The 20961-nt window shown below is 36.6% G+C and overlaps 2 protein-coding genes, 1 long non-coding RNA gene and 1 pseudogene across 24 annotated transcripts; 1 reads left to right on the forward strand and 3 right to left on the reverse strand.

Annotated features, from left to right (window-relative positions):
* Positions 1-348, forward strand: LOC110906969 (uncharacterized mitochondrial protein AtMg00820-like). The gene has a single exon (XM_022152017.1). It carries the CDS (start codon positions 1-3, stop codon positions 346-348), a length of 348 nt encoding a protein of 115 aa, XP_022007709.1.
* A 3878-nt stretch (positions 349-4226) lies between these two features.
* On the reverse strand, positions 4227-7383 carry LOC110908712 (protochlorophyllide-dependent translocon component 52, chloroplastic). Of its 2 annotated transcripts, XM_035982591.1 has the most exons (7): positions 6643-7383; positions 6266-6453; positions 6112-6195; positions 5856-6030; positions 5577-5774; positions 5432-5496; positions 4241-4814 (listed from the first exon to the last, which is right to left on the reverse strand). In XM_035982591.1, the coding sequence occupies exons 1-6, from the start codon at positions 7147-7149 to the stop codon at positions 5455-5457; spliced, it is 1194 nt and encodes a 397-aa protein (XP_035838484.1). In that variant the 5' UTR covers positions 7150-7383; the 3' UTR covers positions 4241-4814; positions 5432-5454. The 2 variants fall into 2 exon arrangements, with proteins under 2 accessions (XP_022009379.1, XP_035838484.1); XM_022153687.2 differs by lacking the exon at positions 5432-5496 and having other exon boundaries at positions 4227-4814.
* Positions 7384-9726: 2343 nt separating this feature from the next.
* LOC110908709 lies at positions 9727-11798 on the reverse strand (annotated as a pseudogene).
* Positions 11799-13265: 1467 nt separating this feature from the next.
* Positions 13266-20780, reverse strand: LOC110908706. Of its 21 annotated transcripts, none has more exons than XR_004878186.1 (18): positions 20613-20779; positions 20440-20532; positions 20142-20282; positions 19821-19991; positions 19181-19253; positions 18617-18757; positions 18422-18470; positions 17596-17753; positions 16474-16718; positions 16251-16400; positions 15974-16128; positions 15697-15896; positions 15053-15204; positions 14877-14936; positions 14508-14585; positions 14271-14377; positions 13715-13764; positions 13266-13639 (listed from the first exon to the last, which is right to left on the reverse strand). It is a non-coding gene; the product is annotated as an uncharacterized LOC110908706 (long non-coding RNA). The 21 variants fall into 21 exon arrangements; XR_004878185.1 differs by having other exon boundaries at positions 16057-16128; positions 16301-16400; positions 20613-20778; XR_004878187.1 differs by having other exon boundaries at positions 15648-15896; positions 16057-16128; positions 16301-16718; positions 20613-20780.
* Between the last annotated feature and the right edge of the window lie 181 nt (positions 20781-20961).

Here is a 20961-nt window from a genome sequence, read left to right on the forward strand (position 1 = left end):
ATGACAGCTTCTACACCACCTCCTCAACCCGTTTCATCTCACCCTATGGTCACCCGCTCTAAAGTGGGTTCTTTTAAACCCAATCCCAAGCACAATGCCTCTCTTGCGCACATCATGCAATTTGGCCTTCATGCTGCTTTGCTCAAGTCTCATGATCCTAAAGGGTTCAAAAGTGCCTCAAAACACCCTCACTGGCTCCTTGCAATGCAAGATGAACTTAAGGCCCTTCAACGCAAGCACACATGGACCCTTGTACCCCGACCTCACTCGTCCAATGTTGTTGGTTCCAAATGGGTTTTCCGTACCAAATATCGTTCGGACGGCTCTATTGATCGTCATAAAGCTTGATTAGTAGCCCAAGGCTTTACACAAATACCGGGACTTGACTTCACTCACACCTTTAGTCCGGTTGTCAAAGCCTCTACTATTCGTATCGTTCTTTCCTTAGCCGTTATTAACTCTTGGTCCCTTCATCAACTTGATGTTAATAACGCCTTCCTAAATGGCTCACTTTCCGAAACAGTGTATATGGAACAACCTCCCGGTTTCGTTGACTTAGCCTTTCCGAACCATGTTTGTAAATTGAACAAAGCCCTTTACGGACTCAAACAAGCTCCACGAGCTTGGTTTCAACGCCTTAGCTCGTTCCTTCTCTCCTACGGCTTTACCTGTAGTCGTGCGGATCCCTCTCTCTTTGTCTTCTGTAAAGGCGACAAGATTATGTACCTCTTAGTCTATGTAGACGATCTTATCCTTACGGGCAACGTTCCTAATCTTATCACCAATTTTATAAGTCGTCTTCACAGTGAATTCGCTATCAAAGATTTGGGGAACTTAAGTTATTTCTTGGGTCTTGAAGTAGCTCATCATCAGTCCGGTCTTTTCCTTACTCAAACAAAGTATGCTAATGATATCCTCAATCTGGCTGGGCTTGTCGATGCCAAGCCTGTTCCCACACCTCTTTCTACAACCGACACCTTCACTTCCGATGGCCCACCCTTTTCCGATCCGACCCTATACCGGTCCATTGTGGGGGCACTTCAATATCTTACCATCACGCATCCTGATCTTGCTGGCGTGTCAATTTTTACATGCTCCAACTGACAAACACTTCCAGCTCGTTAAGCGTATTTTACGGTATGTCAAAGGAACCATCTCCCATGGCCTTTTATTTCAACGTCCTCAATCCACGACCATTTTGGGATACTCAGACGCTGACTAGGCTAGGTGTGTTGAAACACGAAGATCCACGTACGGCTACTCTATCTTTTTAGGTGGAAACTTGGTTTCGTGGAGTGCCAAAAAGCAGCCAACCGTCTCAAGATCCAGTTGCGAGTCAGAATATCGTGCCATGGCAAACACCGCAGCTGAGATTGTTTGGATTACTCATTTGCTCAAGGAGTTGCATGCGCTTCCGCCTACTCGGCCTACACTACTTTGTGACAATCGCAATGCTTTGTTCATGAGTCAAAATCCCGTTTCTCACAAACGGGCTAAGCACATCGACTTGGATTATCACTTTGTTCGTGAATTAGTAATGTCCGGTAAACTACACACACAGTTCGTTCCTACCAAGCTTCAACTAGCGGATATCTTCACCAAAGTTTACCACAGCCTCAGTTCGAGAATTTTCGGGACTTACTTCGGGTTCGTGCACCGCCGTTTCGCTTGCCGGGGGATATTAGACAACATTGACCATTGAATTAGTGCTGTAAATTATGCAATCTGTTCCTCAATTTTCTCTTGGTCAAATATTCTAATTTGTATAGTTATGTCATTTCCTTTTCTGTTGTAACAATTATTTATTATATAAAGTCTGTCCTCTAGCCCCATTTGGGCAGAGAAGTATTCTCCCACATATACCAACTATTATTTGTATATGTTAAAAAGATCAAAATATATAAAAAAATAAACAAAAAAGATGTGGAATGTTAACAATATCAACACGGTGTCACGGAATATATGTTTCATGAAATAATATTTCACAAAGTATATATGAAACGTTAAGTCATTATGTAATATAACTATGTTGATTTACTTGAAATCCACTTTTTGTTGGATATATAGAAATATTATGAAATATGGGAGACCCAACTGCCTGAAGACTATAAAGAAATAATCCAGATGTCAAAAGACCCTGAAATCTCCTCTACCACAAATAGAAAGGATATTTATGACATTCTCTCCAAAGGAATCCTCATTCAAGAGGACAAAGTGGTAAATATCTTGATCCCCTAAGTCTTGTCTCATATTTTACACATGATAGAAACCTGCTTTGATTTGTTTGTCTTGTTTTAATAGTGGTTTTCACTCGGAAGTAATGGAGAAAGAAACAAAATGGTATCAGCAAGCCAATTTTCATACGAAAATCATCGGTCACGTAAGTGGCGTTCCGTTCCAGAATCAAGGTCCTCTCTTTTGCTTTGTGTTTGTTTTTGTGTTCGTGTTATATATATATATATATATCTTATAGCTCACATGTATGTGCAGATTTGACAAAGTGGCCGAGTTGTTAGATAATTCCTATGGTATCAATTATGGTGTTCATCTTGTCTTCAAATTTCACGGTGCAAGAAAAAATGTAGCTAAACGGATGTATGTGAACCTAACTTACAAAATGGGAAATGAAACTTTGCATGCATATTTTGCAACATGGAGAGAAGATGAGTGGATGACTATTGAATTGTATCGTTTCTTGAATCACAAGGAATCAGATACTACAGACTTTGAGTTTCTAATAAAGAGCTTTTCACGATGCTATTGTGGAAACCGTGCAATTTATGTTGAAGGCATCGAGTTGCGAGCCATTGACAATGCAAGTTTTACAATACTTTCAAATTTGTTCTTTTGTTAATCATATAAGATGTTGTGCATTACATATTTAGTTATAACGTGGTTTTATTTTATTTCTACAGGTAAAACCTGAAGAAAACACCTTAATGGAAGTCCCGCAGCCAACTAATGATATTCCTTTTGATAAATGTTGCATATTCACTCAATCTCTTTTGAAGTTGTTCAAGCGGAGGAACAAGGGGAAACAATACTACATGCTTTCAGCAAATGAGGCCTTTTGTGACTCTTTTAACGAGAAGCTTTTTGATTGGAAGCCCACAACCAAGTCAAGATCTCAAAAGGTGGGGGAGCTTTTATCAACACAAGTGTTTCGTATCAAGTGCAAGATTGATAGTAAAATGTTGTTGCAAGATACAGAACATAGTTGTTACCTTGTGTTCAAGCTTTCGGAGAAGTGTTCTGGGTTGCATTGTCCAGTGATAGTGCGAGATCTGCGTCAGCAGAAAAATAAACAGATTGAAGTTGTTTACTTTAGATCCCCGAAGCCGTGGAATGTAGATGATGTTAATCGGATTCCTCAAGAGAGGGAAGATGGATGGATGGAGGTTTGTGTGTGGAAATTCAAATCAAATAATGAGCTTCAAAATGATTGTATTTCTATAAATTTGAAATTTGTGAACTATGAGGGAATGATGTCCGGCCTTATTGTATGTGGCCTTGAGTTTCGCCCCATGTAAATTCATAAACAGGATATAATTCTTGCCTTGTATTTCTATATAGACAACATAAACCTTTGACCATTAAAGTTCGTTATTGATGACTACACGAGAACTTAGTTCGTCACCCATGAAACGGCAAACTAATAAAAACTGGTCAATAAATGCACGTAGAGTAAATAAAGCTCGGTATACTATCAATGCACGTAGTAAAATGGTGTCATTTTTCTTATGGTGTTATTGGGCTCTGGAGTTGTTCTTATAACCAAGACCGTTTGACAATGTTACGATACGAAATGGTGATCAAGAGATCAAGAGCTAAAGATAGAGAAGAAGAAGATTACTCTCAAAATCAATAGCTATTTTCCGGGCTCACTGGCATACAGATAAAGATCAAAAGCGCCTGTCAAGGTGGTTGTTGTGATAAATAGATTGTGCTCGTATCAACTTATTAATTGGTTTAGTTACTGTTGGGTCTGGGATTTTAATTTTTGATCTGTGTTTTCTTTGGAATGATTCTACTGCTGCTCCCATTGCCGGGTCTGATGAACCGCTTCATTATTTTGCTGACCATTTGCGGTGGCAGTTGCTGATGGTTGTTATGCACCGCTATAATCAGGTCTTATCCCCTATGGTTTTGTTGCTGGTCTGAGTCAGATTACCGTTAAAGTTGGTTGCTACTGAGTCAGAAACAACTACGCGTCATTAAGAGACATCTAAACGATCAAATGTTTGAATAAAATCAAATATGTGTATAATTTAACATCTTTACATCAATGTATTATGCCTTTTACAATAGCTACATACCACCATTAGCACAATACATTACAACAAACACGAGTTTGAAAAGATTTATCAGTGAAACACAAAAGCGTGATTATAGTCATGGTAACGAAAGTTTTTGTATATGAAATGAGACAACCATTTCGATCCCACAAAACACAAGACTGCAGCAACGACAAGTGTATTTCTTGCCACAACTGATATCAAACCTTGTTTGGTTGCAGCCACAATAGCCACAGAAGCAACCGAAAACACCTGTAGAGCCACCTGAAGTGCATTTAGACTTTTGTATGCCGCATTGCAGCTGCTGCAGTTCACCACATGGCTCCAGTACCGGTCCAGGAGTTGTTCACGTGGCGGGCTCGGTGGAAGAGACCGATCGAAGTTGTTTCCCCAATTGAGTTGACCGTTTGAATATTTCTTTATCCACTTTCTAAATCCAACCACAAGGGCATCGGATTTAGTTGGCACAAAGCATATTTTTTGCCAATCGTTCGGATCGGCTTCCAACACTTTCTTCTCCTGCAAGTTTCATAATCTTTTAAGAACTGGTCGGACTCATGTATTGAAACAAGGGTGTAAATTTCTCACACGACACAAACCTAACACGGAATTTGAGGATTCGGGTCGGGCCCGCAAACAAATTTAGTTGAACAGGTTGTGTTCAGGTCAACCTAGAGGTGTACAAACCATTTTTTTTACAAACCGAACCGGTTTTTTTAGGGGTAAACAAACCTTTTTTTTCCAAACCAGTTCAGTTTTAAAACCGGTTTCCAATGATCAAACCCCAAACTGATAAGAACCGGTTCTTTTACAACCGGTCAGGTTTGTTAACCAGTTTTAAAGATCGGGAATAGGAACTGGTCTACAAACCGCTGGTTCGGATCAGGTTGGAACCGGTTTTTCACAAACCGGTTTTTTTGCCCACCTCTAGGTCAACCTGACAGGTTTGTGGGTTGACCCGTCTAAAACGTTTATTTTTATAGCTTAAAAAATCTGTTTTCTTGTCATAGTATTATAGTTTAAGCGTAATTATTATACACTTGTATTTTTTTTTTTTTTTTTTTGGGAAATTTTAACATATTATATGCAATAATATGAAATTTCTGGCTAGTCAGGTCTTGTTGGTGTCAACTCACGAAAACTCCTGACGTGTTCGGGTTCATATGTCCGACACAATTTTCTGGTCCGTGTCAGGTTCGACCTGCCAACCCGCGAACACGAGTCATTTAACACCCCCATATTTCAATTCAAAACCGTGTCAGGTTTGACTTTTAGTTTTACCTCAACGTGAAGAAGATACAAATCTGAATCGATAATCAAATTCTGGTTAATATGGTACACCCATCTGGGGATAATTCGATCCATCCAAACAGCAAAGTTTCTCGGTGAAGCAAATATCAATCTGCTATTACCCGGGCTCACTGGCATACATATAAAGATCAAAAGCGCCTGTCGAGGTGGTTTTTGTGCTAATTTCCCCTATATTAATCAGATTATACAAGTTTAACACTTTAAATACCAATACAGATCTTTAGTTACACGTATAAATAAAATGTATACCTTTGCGGTTCCATCTGATTCATTCGGATTCCCGCCAAACGTTATACTACCGTATAACACACAAGGAGGTAGAAAATTCCATTTACCGTTTTGCTGTTGTGCAGTATAACCATTTTTGTCTATCTTTGTTACGTTCATTTCAAGAGGTCTACCTCCTTCGCGATCACGCTTAACAGTGAAGGAATTAAAACGCGTGTTAGTCTGACAATTATCTGACGACATGGTATGTAAACAATGTAATGGTATAAATACTTATCTGGGCTGTGGTGTCCACATTATTCCATAATGTGCATAGGGCACATGAGCGGGATCCATGAGATTTTCGATCAAGATTTCATACCTGAAAGTGTAACACTATCAGAACAAATTTTGATTAACGAGTTTGCAAGATATAGGTGAAATGTGCATACCCGTATGGGATGTCTCGGTTATACATTGTGTGGGTAAATGAAGGGTCGTCGAGTTCAGGGATGTATGGAGGTTTCTTTTTTGTGAGGATATCTTTGTATTGTGGGTCAGTGCTGGGCCAAAACCAAACAATTCCGTTTTGCACGGTGCTGGGATAGACAGCAACACACGCCTTCTTGAATGTATGAACCTGCGCGTTATACAATAACGAAAATGCAGTGAGGCATTGTGCATTATATATCAACTATTTAATCAGTTACGATAAACCCTAACTAATATATTCTCTCTAATAAACATATCTTGGATTCTTGTCTCTATAATCTTAATATAAATGTATAAAACAGTTGAAAGAAGGAAGACCGAAAGTGATGTAAATTACCGGAGGACCATCAGGGGGAGCTTGAGGGATCAATTTACAGTCACCAGAGCCACTAAAGCACCAGCCATGATACACACACTGCAACCTGCCCCACTGATCAATCCTTCCTTCAGAAAGTGGGGCCAATCTGTGAGGACACATATCGTCGAACACCTTCCATGCATTCTCATTCTTATCCCACCACACCACAACATCCAGACCCATCACCTTCTTCCCATGTGGGGCCCTCTTGTCCAGATCACACACTGGCATGATCGCATACCACTGTGAGTACCAGTCGAATTTCTCATCTTGATCAGGGGTTTCGGTTTCTTGATCGGGTGGGGAAGTGGGTTCGGTTGAAACAGAGGAAGAAACGGCAGTAAAGGTTTTGAATTTGGGTTTATTGAATTGGGTTAAACTATTTGGTTTGCTTAGAGTGAAGGAGAGAGTGGAAAGGGGTTTGAATGCTTGGGGTCTGATGAGTGAAGCTGGGGAAACAGGGGAGGGAGCTCTGAGAGCTTCCATGGCGGAAACTGATGAATTTTGTGAATTGAAGAGATTATGTGGTGGTTATTGATGATGATAATGATGCAATTGTGGTTGTAATAAAGCCACATGTACATACCAACGGTCCAAGAACTACCATGCATGACTTTTTACTAAAATTCTAAATCATTAGGGTGAAAAAAAAAAAAAAAAAAAATTTCTAAGCCACTTCGTTTCTTTTTGAAAACTGACTCTTGAACCCTTTTCACGCTCATGTGATGTCGAGATACTGCAGAAGAAAAAGAAGAGCCGCATAGCTCAATATCATCATACTTACGTGCATTATTAACCACTCCGATTCAATAGTAAGTTTATTTTGGCTAGAAAACATAAGAATCAATAGGAGTATGATATGTGCTAAAGTTTAAAATAAAGAGTAGGGTATTTTAGACAATCGTATCCTTTCTTCTTTTTTCTTCTCCCTAGTAACTTCAAAACCCACCATCTTCAACCTTTTCTTCACTTTCTATCTCAATAATCACTACATTATAGTGCGATTTTCGTCAACAATCAATGATTCAAATAACCAATCAACGTGTTTTTCAACTTTTTTTGAAGAAACCCAGTTTAACTTCATACAATATCTTATTTTTTTCCTGGGATTTTGAATCGAATCACTCGATCGGTTCGATTCGATCGCTGATAAGTGTTTCTATCATTCAAATTTCGTCATTTGTTGAAGAAATCAGTTTCGATTCATCTAAGAAATTCTTGAATTGCATTTTTACGATCTGGGTTTTTGAATTGAGTCATTGCGTTTTACGATTTTGGCGGGGGTCCGGGGACAGCGCCCCTGGGAGCAGGTCCAAGGGGCGGCAACCCCTGGCTAGGGTCGAAAATTTAATAAAACTGCATCAGAAAATTTAATTTTCTGGAAATTGGCTCAGTTTCGTAGACAGTTTGTGATCTCTACTTCCTGGTTCAGACAGTTTTTGAAGCGTTTTTAGTCCATTGCGTTTTAGGTAAAACACATTTTTATGTGTTTTTAGTCCATTGCGTTTTAGAAAAAAGGCATTTTTAAGTGTTTTCTGGCCATTACATTTTACAAATAAGACATTTCTTTGTGTTTTTTGTGCATTGCGTTTCAGGTAAAACACATTTTTAAGTGTTTTCAGTCCATTGCGTTTTAGAAAAAAAAAAGACATTTTTAAGTGTTTTCTGACCATTGCGTTTTACAAATAAGACATTTCTTTGTGTTTTTTGTGTATTGCGTTTTAGGTAAAACACATTTTTAAGTAAAACATATTTTTAAGTAAAACACATTTTTAAATATTTTCAGTCCATTGCGTTTTAGAAAAAAAGACATTTTTAAGTGTTTTCTGGCCATTGCGTTTTACAAATAAGACATTTCTTTGTGTTTTTTGTGCATTGCGTTTTTGAAGTCATTTTTTACGTTTTTTCTTTCATTGCATTTTACGCAACTGGGTTTTTTTTCCATTGTGTTTTACGCAACTGGGTTTTCGAAAAAAAAATTGGAAAATATAACAATAGTATACTCGTTTTAAAAATAAAAAACGCTCGTTTTTTGGTGCAATTTTTATAAAAAAATAATGTCGTATGAAAAAATTATTAACGTTTAAAAAATGAGGGGGTATTGGAGGAGAGAGAAACTATTGTCCTGGATTGACTACAATGCCCTTACACAAACCCACACGCTTCTTTTCTTCCCTTCAATTTCCCTCATTTAATCTTAGCTCTTGATTAAATCAATTAATGATCAAGATTACTTCCTAGCCAAATAAACTTTCTATTATATTCTAACCCTCATAATTAACTAAATCAATTATGCAACTTCAATTTATATGCAATTCTAGATTTACATAAACAAACAAAACCATTCACATAATTAACTTTTTTACTCTTATTATTTGACTTAAATTTATATATGATTCAAGATTTACATAAATGTATAGAAGTGAGGTAAATTATTACATTAGAATAAAGTTTTGGCTCAAAGTGCAACCCTAGGGTATCATATTGCAATGTATTAAATGACTTAAGGCGAAGCTTAGGCGAGTTTGGGCTCGACTCACCCCTAATCCCTAACTAAGTATTTAATTTGTTTTGAATAAAAAATATATATATAAAAGTTATAATAACTAAAATAAACAAATGAAAATAAATATACAATGAAATAAAAATCTATTTTGAAAATTATAGTTTTATAAATAAATTGATTAACGAATTAATTAGTTTTAGAATAATTTTAAATTGATTAACGAATTAATTAGTTTTAGAATAATTTATATAACCATCTTAATCTCAACAAATTTTGCCAGGCAAGTCTCCAGCACGAACTTTTTATTTTAATAGAAACATGTTTTAACTTTTTCAAGACTTTTTACTTTTACTCTTTCATAAATTTTTAGGTTTATTTGATTTCCATGTTCTTTGATTAAAATATGTATCAATTTATCCTAAAATGTATAATATTATTAGGATTTGGTTAATACAGATTTCAGATGACCAACTGTTAAAAGAATCTTGAAACAACCCAGAACTGAAACATGGTTACACCATTTAAAAATAATAATAAATAAAAAAATAAAAACCTATGAACAAACTTCTTTATGTGATATGTAACCCAAATCTTCATTATGTGAAACAAGTCTCATACAAAAGCATGATTATAGGCATGATAATGGAAGCATTTGTAAACAAAATGAGACAACCATTTTGATCCCACAAAACACAAAACTGCAGCAACAGCAAGTGTATTTCTTGCAGCCACTGATATGATCCCCTGTTTGGCTGCAGCCACCATAGCCACTGCAGCAACCGAAAACACCTGTAGAGCCACCTTAAGTGCATTCAAACCTTTATATGCACCATTGCAGCTGCTGCAGTTCACCACATGGCTCCAGTACCTAAAATCAACATCAATCAAAAAGTGAAGTAATTTCGATATTTTTAACAACAATTTGGTTGACTTTTATGCAAATAACAACCTGTCCATAAGTTGTTCTCTAGGAGGAGTAGGGGGCAACAATCCATTAAATTTGTTTCCCCAGTCAACTTGACCGCCTGAATACTTGTTTAGCCACTTTCTAAATGCAACCACTTTCGCGTGTTGGCACGAAACAAACTTTTAGCCAATTTGAAAAACCGGTTTCCATCAGTTTCTTCTCCTGCAAGTTGCATAATCCTTCAACAGCCGACTAAATCACATTTGCATAATCATTTTCTTATCCTACAAGTTACCTCAATATGAAGAAGATACATATCTGAACAAATAATCAAATTCTGCCCAATATGGTATATCCATCTGGGAACAACTTGATCAATCCAAAGAGCAAAGTTTCTTCCAGTAAGAATGATTATTCTACTGTTACCCGGGCTCACTGGTATACATATAAAGATCAGAAACACCAGCCTAGGTTAGGTTGTTTTCGTGCAGCTGATCGCCCCTTCGTTACACAAGTAAAAGTACCAAAAAGATTAATATAATAGTTCTAAAGGTTAAATACTTAAATATTCTTCAGTTGTATACCTCTGGAATTCTAGAAACTAAGATATTATGACAAGGAGGAACAAATTTCGACTGCTCGTATGGCTCATTTGTAGTAAAACCATTTATGTGCATCTGATCAACCTTCACATTGCAGGAAGGAAACTAACGTTAGACGGGTCAGGTCATCAAGAATACTAAAAAACTGAAAATATAAGAATTATGTGGTTGCATGCATATATATATATGTATATATACTTATCTAGGCTGTGGTGTGCTCATTATCCCATAATGTGCATATGGAAGATGAGCAGGGTCCATGATATTTTCAATCAAGATTTCATACCTGAAAAAGTCACACTTCTGAGCAACAAAACCGATAACAAATTTGTTGATTTATTTAGGTGAAATGTGCATACCCGTACGGTATATCTCTGTTCAAAAACTGGAATGTAAATGAAGGATCATCAACCTCAGGGATGTATGGTGGTTTCTTCTTTGTGAGGATATCTTTGTACTGTGGATCAGTGTTGGGCCAAAACCACACAATTCCGTTTTGCACGGTGCTGGGATAAACAGCAACACACGCCTTTTTAAACGTATGAACCTACACATTACAGAATAATGAAAAGTATTATTGCGTATTACTAGTATTTATCAACTACTGTATTACCAGAGGACCGTCAGGGGGAGCTTGAGGGATAAATTTGCAGTCACCAGAGCCACTAAAGCACCACCCATGATACACACACTGCAGCCTACCCCATTGATCAATCCTTCCTTCAGAAAGTGGAGCCAATCTGTGAGGACACATATCGTCGAACACCTTCCATGCATTCTCATTCTTGTCCCACCACACCACAACATCCAAACCCATCACCTTCTTCCCATGTGGGGCCCTCTTGTCCAGATCGCACACTGGCATGATCGCATACCACTGAGAATACCAGTCAAATTTCTCATCTTGATCAAGACTTTCGGTTGAAACAGATGGAGAAATGGCGGTAAAGTTGTTGAATTTGGATTTTTTGAAGTGGGTCAAACAGGTTAAGGGTGAATGTGGTTTGTTTAGAGTAAGTGAGAGACCGGAAACCGGGTTGAACAATCGGGATCTGATGAGCGAAGGTGGAGGAACAGGGGTGGGAGCTCTGACTGAGAGCTTCCATGGTGGATGATAATGTCACTGTGGTTATAATTATGCCACCTATGCATTCCAACCGTCCAGGCTCTTTGATTATTATTACTTGTATATTTATTTATTTATTTTTATTTTTATTGTAACAACAAAAACCATGGCAGTAAATAGTGTTTCCTAGTGTTAGATCCAGCAAAATTACGATGTTTCCCCGTTTAAATTTACAATTTTATTATTAGTTTTGTTTTTTTCTTCCCAGCTAAATTACAATTTTGTCCTTAGTTTATATTTACAATTTTGCCATCGTTTTCATTTTTCTTTTCCGTCAAATTATGATTTTGCTCCCGGTGTAAAATTAATCATATCATCATTTTAGTTTTTCTTTTTGTTGACAAAAATGTGGTAGTGTTTTCTTTTAATTGGTTGACTCGGTGTAATTTTTATTCGTGTTAACCGGTTGCCTGACACACGCTCATTTGTCCTGAAAAAATACAATTTTTCCCTCAGTAAAATTATAGTATTTCCATCATTTAGTTTTTTTAGCAAAAGTATGGTAGTGTTTTGTTTTAATTGGTTGACTCGATGTAATTTTTTGAGATCGTGTTATGAGTAATATGTACAAGTAGTTGAAACACATACATACATGTTACGAGAGAGAAATATTCGACTTAGCGCCCCGTAACGCGGGCGGGGCAAAAACTAGTTATTTACAAACTTAGAAACATTGAGTTAACCAATGAGACTGGTACGTGCTACTTAAGTTTTTTTTTTTTTTTTTTTTTTTGAAAGGTGAACCTTATGTATAAGGTTACCATACTCTCTAAATTGGAAGGCTCATATTGCCACACTCTGGCTAGACTATTTTGTCTTAACCGGGCACACGCTGGCTCGAAGTTTAGTTTTTTTTGGCGTTCCCGGGGAAGCCATACCGCCGGCTGCCACTTGACAGTCGTTGTGCCACCACAATAGCAGAACTCTCTGGCGTAATACACGGTGTGAAGACCTCACATGCCTAATCCAAATCCTTCATTGCATATTCTCACCTCAAATCCTTCATTACATATTCTCACCTCAATATGATACAAATGAGAATTGAACTTGAATCTCTATTGGAAAACTCAAGCCTGCTACCACTAGACCACAAATGGGGGATTGTGTAATTCGAGTTAATTTGAAAATATTACATATTTAGTTATTTATTAAAAATATTAATATAGCAAAAATAATAGTTATAAGTTACTAGTGGGAGAGCCCGCGCTTCGCGGCGGGGAAAGATCGATGATTTTTAACAAAATTATATAGAAAAAAGCACTACTCAACGAAAATTTTGTATAAAAAAAAAAAAAACCAAAAGTGAGCTTCAAGTTAGGCTCAAAATTGATTTACGTCGACTCGATTCGAGTTTTTAACAAGTCCATATTAACATTAACTTGCTCATATGCGACTGACTCAGTACACTCAACCTAAAATTTTATATATAAAGAAATTAAAAGTTACACATAAAAAGTGAACTATTAAACAAATACATGAGATCTGAGTGAAGCATTTTATAAACAAATAAAACTGTTCATAATTTTTTGGTCAGACGTGTTTGTTCTTGTGACTGCCACAAAATTATAAACAAAAGCCGATTAGCCATCTCTTTTTATTTCGACACTTTTTTTGCTTTGTGTTCTCTCCTTTTTCTACAACCATGAAGTCTTGAGGAACGCTCTCACGCTGCAACAACTTTCAAAGGTGAATTCTTTGTTTCTTGCATTCTTCATCATCATCTTGGTAGTTGTTTGTTTCATGAATACCCATTTGTTAATCTTTGCGTCTTCACGTGGGATAAGTTACTTAGTAGTTATCTATGACCATATCTTTACTCCCTTATATAGCTACAACTAAAATAAAAAGAAAATCATTTAAATATTTTACAGCAAAAACCAGGAAAAAACTATTGTTAGTATTGTATATACCTGCAGTAGCTCTTTTTCACATGAGTTCAGCTTCTGTGTTGTAGTTGAACCTACAACCACATCTAAATTAGCAGAAAATAAACATGCATAAGTTATGTGATAGGCTGATAGCATATGAGCGATCCATTTTGACCCATTCTAGTTTAGCTTGTTTCATATGAGTGACCCTTGTATAATTTGAGAGACCCAAATCAACTCATTTAGCTAAACAAAAATGACCCAAATCAACTCATTTAGCTAAACAAAAATGACCCAAATCAACCAATTTTTTTAAGAACCGGTCATGATTGCCATGTGTATAAGATATCCACGGAACTGTTGTAGTTTTCTGTCTTGATAAATTGCATTACATCTTGTATTGAAAGCTAACCCCCTTGACTATAAAGTCTAACTAATGCTAGTTTGGGGAAAGGGATGGTACATTTCAAATCGATCATGATTTTTAACCTTTTCAAGTTTCAAGAATCAACTATGTTCATATTCAGAAAGCCAACTTTGATCTTAAAGTGACCCACAAACATAAAAATTAAAAAGGACAGCACTAAAGAAAGTGTACCTTTTTAAAACATTCTCATAGCTTGCCCGACTAATTAGAGAAAAAGCTAACACATATGTTTGCACCTCTGTAGCTTAATGGTCTAAATCTGCTATGATCTTCCTCACCTTCAAATCACAAAAAATAAAAGTCAAAAGAAAAGCAATACCCTCAAGGAGCAAACTGATTTATCAAATAACCAACGAACTTGCTACGCTTTACACAGTTCGGTTGATTCAACAGTTTATGAATGAATACCTTTGCCCAAAATCACCCCACTGGAGTTCTTCTTTTCATGTACCGGAATTCATATAAAAATGGTTGCCCACAAAGAAACTGTAAAATAAACTCATGAAAGATAACAAAGATTAGATTTCATGCGTTTTTCTTTAACTTGAAAAAATAGTGGGTTTCCCCCGCGCTTCGCAATGGGAATTTGTTAGGTATCGGCTCGGTTCGTTACGATACCAGCACTCACTATAGCAACGAAATACGAAAACTAAAGGCGTTATATGCTAAAAAAATTTCGACGCGTGTTTTAAATCAATCGAACTTAAAAAATTCATTCAAATCACTGGGCTTACAAAAACCACTAACTTTCAAAATTAGCACTCTTACTGGACTTACAAAGCACTCTTGCTGATTCTTGGATCTGAGAATGCACTTTTCGTATCTCCGTATTTATTCCTGTTTCAGTAACCAAACAAGTTAGCAATTCGCGTCATGTGGATCGAAGCTATTAAGAATTTCAATAAAATTAAAATAAATCAAACGAGTTAGCAACAAGAATAAACCAAACATACCCGACTTTTGAGCAGCAGAAAACGAAGCTTTCGACAAGCGTTCAGGAATATAGATACTGCTACAAGGCACTTTGCGTTGGGATTATACGTTTGAACCACAGCTAGAGCTACCCACTGATTAACATTACCATCTTTATTCTCCTCATCTTCACCTGTTGCACAAACAGGCGTTTAAAAATTGAATGCGAACAATCACGCTAAACAACCGCATTGATCAAGAACTTAGAAGCTGACCAGTAATTTCTAAAAGATGGAGATCACGAAGGAGTCGATAATTTACATCGTTATACTCGTCTATTAGTTTATAAATTGTACATGCCAAAAAACCTATTATCCAACACTTTCATGCATAAAAAAACATAAAAACACCTAAAATACATAAGGCGCGCGCCTCTAACCCGAACACGTTCCGACCCGAACCCAGTTTGACCCGAACCAAAACAACCCCTTTTTAATTGACCCATATTGACCCGAATCCGTTCTGACCCGTACCCGACCCAACCCGACCCGTTTGCCAGGTCTACTATTAAAAAGTCATCAGCCATATGAAACTATCAAAATAATAAAAAGGCTTGAATGTCACCTGGTTACGTACAATTATAAACAAATAAAATAACATGTATAGTTGGATATTATCTGAGCACCTCGAAGAACAGCCTCTGCGCATTTACGGCTGGTCCATAAACCGAGTGATTTCTTCAAAACTTCGTTACTACTGACGGGATCTCAAGGAAGATAATGTTACTTAGGATTTGCGAGGCCTCTTCTTCAAACATAACTTTGCTTACTCGCACAATAATATTACATCTAGTAGCGCTCGCCTGATTAACTTGCCATTCGATACCTAATTCAATGAATAAAAGCATCATAACAAAGAAACAAACAAACAAGGAATTTGATTCTAATATATTAAAAACATACAACTGATAGCGATCCATGATGTTTTTGAAAATAGCGCTAATGTCAACCACAATAGTTCCATATGAGAAAACAAAAAACGACACCTTTCGGCTCTTCTGATGCCACCCTGGTTCCATCTCCTGCACTGGCTCTGGCCGCCGCATTTCATCGAGCACCTTATATGCAAAATTTCAAAGACAACGTGAGTTAATTTAGTCCCATAATCTCAGCTTATAAAACAAATCACTTGGATATATTGGTTCTATATAAAAGGTTATACAAAAACATCGGGCCTCACCATACAAAGCATAAACCAACAACTTATGTAGGGAGACGGAGGCTTCAAACCTGATAAGACAGAGATTCAGGTGCAAAGGTTTACGGCTAGTTTCCATGGCCGGCTTCTGAAAAGGTGGATTCCGGTGACGAGTGGGAAACTCAGAGGATGCTATACAGGGTAGGGTGGATTACGTAACCTTATAGAACATCAAACAGACGAATATGTTATTATGAGTTGTAACCTTCAGATCTGAGATCGAACTGTCGTTTATTGACCACATAAACAACAAATTGACATGATAATCGGAAGCACCAATCATCTTCTCTTACTGGTGCCGGAGATCGTAACATCTTTATCTCCACTTCGTCGAAAAGTTAAAACCGGAATTTCAAATTCAGGGTTTGATTTGGTTTGAGAAATTGAGACAACTGGAGTTCGATTATACAGGGGCAGACGAAGATTATACAGGGGAAGACGAAGTAATCTCTGCACACATAATGAATCGATTGAACAATTGAAACATGAATCGATTAGAAACCGAAGCATTCAATAGAAAGGATGAAATCCCCCAATTAACCCTATGGTGTCTTAAAATTTTGAGTGAAGCCCCTCTAAAATGGCTTAAATATCCATGTACATGGTGCTTCATAACTTGTAAACATGGTAAAATTTCAATCTTGTACATCACTTCTCCTTTTTATAATAGTACTAGTGGGAAACCCGCGCGTTGCCGCGGAGTCGACAATTGTAAGGCGCTAACAGTTCATGGATCGGTTGATGAAATGCATTAACTATAAATAGATTAACCTTCTTTATTCCATATATGAAGATGCATTCCTCATTGTTACTCCTATTTGCAGCAAACTATTATCTAGTTATGATTTTAAGACTCGATTACAAAGATGCGTGTATATTGCTGATGTAATTTTGCTAGAGGCAGTAAAAGCAACTTGGTCAGTCATGGGTCAAAACAGAACTGGGTCAAATGAGCATTTTTTGGTAAGAAACTCATGGTTCAAAACATAAGCGGCATGGTGAGTCATGGGTCAATACGTATGGTTAAATAAACTTTACTAAAAATGAAGTGGGTTAAAATTCCAATGTGACCCATTGGTATCATAGACCCCATACCAGAGAATCTTATTATAAACAAAATGTTATCGAAATGTTTACAATGACGTCATCTATTAATAGTATGAAAAATAGTTTCACTACCTGTTTCATTAACAAAACCATTTGATTTACAAACCAACAAAAAAAAGCAACCGACATCTGAACTTCCAGATGAAAACAAACCAGCATGCTCAAGACAAACAACCCACACAAACAAAATTACAAAAAGAGTATCATTGGTCATACATACTTTATATTAGCTCCACCCTTAACCATGTATGCGGTAACATTTTGAGCAACCCACAAAGCAGAAGCAACAGTAGATGAACTAACAGCAGCCAACATATCATTAGACCCCAACCATGACCTCTATTCCAGACCCTATAAACGTCCTGAGACAATCATGATCTGCATCAATCGATTACGACAACAGAACACCTCATGACAAACTGGCATCAAGTTAATAAAGTTGGGTTAGTTGTACACCGCAGCTTCATCATGTTTGGCTAGTGGGTTCATCAAGCCTTTGTTTGGCTAGAGGATTTGGAATTAAATGGGCTGAAGTTTCACTTCAAACCTTTTTGATTGAAATTATGAAAGTCAAAAGTAATAGGTAAGTGTTCGTGTAAATTAATCAGAGCCAATCGGCCCATTTGCACCCACACCAAATTTTAGAATTAATATTTTGATAAAAATTTGATATATTTAAAAACAGAAACAAGGTGACCAACTACAGTTGCAAAGAAAAGTTTAAAGCTTCCACATAACCGTTCCTTTATAAAAAATGATGCACTATCACATTAACGAACCTTACCCATTCCAGTTGGAAAAAATATGAAAAAATAGATTTAAACTTGACTTAGAAACTTTGAAAGATCCTTCTTTTCTGATATAAATTGACCTTTTTTTCTATCTTTTATCATGCTATCAGCTATGGTAGACTTGTATCATCAAAAAGGATTAGCTGAAGTAAATAAAGAAAGTTTTTTTTTTTTTTTTTTGTTATTGAGCCAAAGTTCTGTGATTTTAGTAATACGTTCTCATATATACAAAAATGATACAAACACATGACATACCATCCCAATTCAACCATGCAACTTCACTAAGATCTTTGGGCCTGGGGTACTGTTGACATATGAAAATTATAATACATAAGGAAATTGGGGATTGGAGAGCTTCCACATACGAGCTCTAGAATAGAAAAGTTAATATAATTTGTAATGTAAAAAAAGGGAAAAATGTTTTAAATAGTTAAAAAAAGAATAATGTACCTGAAATGCCATGGTGGTTTGAGAGCTTTGACAAGATTCTGCAGCTCTTGAAGTATGATCAGTGTCATCAACATTCAGATGATGCATACCAGAGCGTAAGATTGGTTACCTATCATTCCCATTGGCGGCTGGTATTGCCTCCTAAAACCAAAATAATTGTTTATACATCAGCCATCTATCAATCTTGACCAATTTATTTGACAATGGGTTGATTCAGGTTAGATATCTCTCTTAATGGGTCAAGTAAATCACTTTTATTGATCAAGTGTATTATTTAGAAATGGTAAATATTGTACCATATTGTTTGACCTAACCCATCCAGCTAACCCGTTTTACATAAGAATCAACTTTGGGTGACTCCTGACCCCGACCCGTTTGCACTATTTTACATGTTTCCTTTTGACTAAATTCTTCTTATTTTACCCTTCTGACCCATTTGAGATAAAAATAAAATACAATAACCCGAATCGACAGATTCATAAGTAATGGGTCAAATTTGCCACCTGTAATTTAAGCTTAACAATATATTTTAGCCGAATGAGAAATTAAACAAGAAAAACTTACTCCATTAGCACAATCGTATCATTTTCTTCATCAGTGTATAGATAAGTGTAAGATTTGGCTTCAACAAATATTTCTGCACCAAAGGCCAGAAATCAATGTAAACACTCTCCATGTTCAAATCAAACCAGAAAGTGAAAATACATACTGGCAAAATAGGCAGGTCGAGTCGGGTGGTGGGTGAAAACGGGTTCAGGTTGGAACGGGTCGTTTCTTTGGGTTGGAACAAGTTCAGGTCAGAATGGGTTTTGTCGAAACGGATCCAGGTCGGAATGGGTTTCGGGTTGGGTTGGTTTTAAAAAAGGGGTTTTTTGTTAAAATGCTTGCAAAGTTTACATATTTTCACCAGGATTATCCATTTCAAAATTCGGCCTTTCAATTGAATCAAACTTTACACTTAGCTTTTCAATTTTTTTTCAAATAGTTCTTTGATTCGGGTTTCCTGTATGAAAACCAAACAGGTTATTTCAAGCTCACTTATGTTGACCATATTGTCATGTTTTTATGAGATTGTTAAATTTTAGATCTTTTATTTAGTAGATACAACGATAGTTCCTTAATAGTTAAAAGTCCATGCACCAGCTAAAGAGAATGAATGAAAATATTTTAACATTTTTTTTCTGATTATAACATGATTACATACCTAGGATTAGGATTACCCTAAACAACTTTCTGGACAGCTACATGTGGCTCACGGATAGGCTTGACCACCGCCCACTGGATGTTATATCAAGGGTTCTTCTTCAACAATCCAAACTCCTTTAATAACAGATCCTCACACTCACACACCAAATCTAATGTATCTTTGTTATAACTATTATTTTTCAAAATTAAACCACAGTAATAGGCATTAATCGTCACAACAAAGGTTACAAAACAAGGGAGGGAAATCAATACAAAATTTTTCTTTTATATAATAATTGAAAAGTGGAAAAATCTATATGTATATATAATAAAAACGCACCTGCTGCTTCAGCTTTCTGTTGAGCTAATTCACGATCATCAATGAACTCTTCAGTGTCATTCTTAGTGAATGAATTTAGAGCTTTAAGTCGTTGAAATTCTTGCTAGGTGTGTTGAATATCACAGAATTCAAACTAATTTCCTGTGGCATTATGTTTATCAGCACAGAGGACACCTAAACTTCAAATTGTCCGATTACAAAGAACACTTATGTTAATCGAATGAGTTCAGTTTAGCAAAACTGATGTAAACAACGTCATTGAATGTGTTGTGCATATCTATTAGAATTAATTGGTTACCTGATGGCGCAATGGTAGTTACGGTACGACCGAAAGCTCCATCGAACAAAGGTTTACGGCAAAGTGTGATGGTGGCTGCGTAGATCACCAGAACTGGAACAGATTAATAATCACACCGTTATAATAATCATAGAAACAAAATAAAAACAAACCAGGTAGGCGATGATTGGTACCTGAATCGTGATCGAAGTACACAATTGATAAAACTCATGGCGGTGGACGGAGGTTTGATGAATTGGTGTGCAGTCTTTACAGGGATATTAGGGTTGTGGAGGATTCAGTCGTGATGAAGGTGAAGAGATGAGAGGAAACTGTGATTTGGGTATTAGGGTTATATATATTCATTGAGATACGATTCAATTGTCTAAGAAGTTAATGTACTGTTATTCCATGATCAAATTCCTAAAACAGCCCTATGTGTCTTAAAATTTTAGAAAAGTTGCAACTTTAGCCCCTTTAAAATGGCTTCTCTCTATTGTACATAATGTTTCAAAATTTATACGCAAATAAAATTACTTGTCC

Source organism: Helianthus annuus, chromosome 14 (assembly GCF_002127325.2).
Source record: "Helianthus annuus cultivar XRQ/B chromosome 14, HanXRQr2.0-SUNRISE, whole genome shotgun sequence".
Classification (NCBI taxonomy): domain Eukaryota; kingdom Viridiplantae; phylum Streptophyta; class Magnoliopsida; order Asterales; family Asteraceae; genus Helianthus; species Helianthus annuus.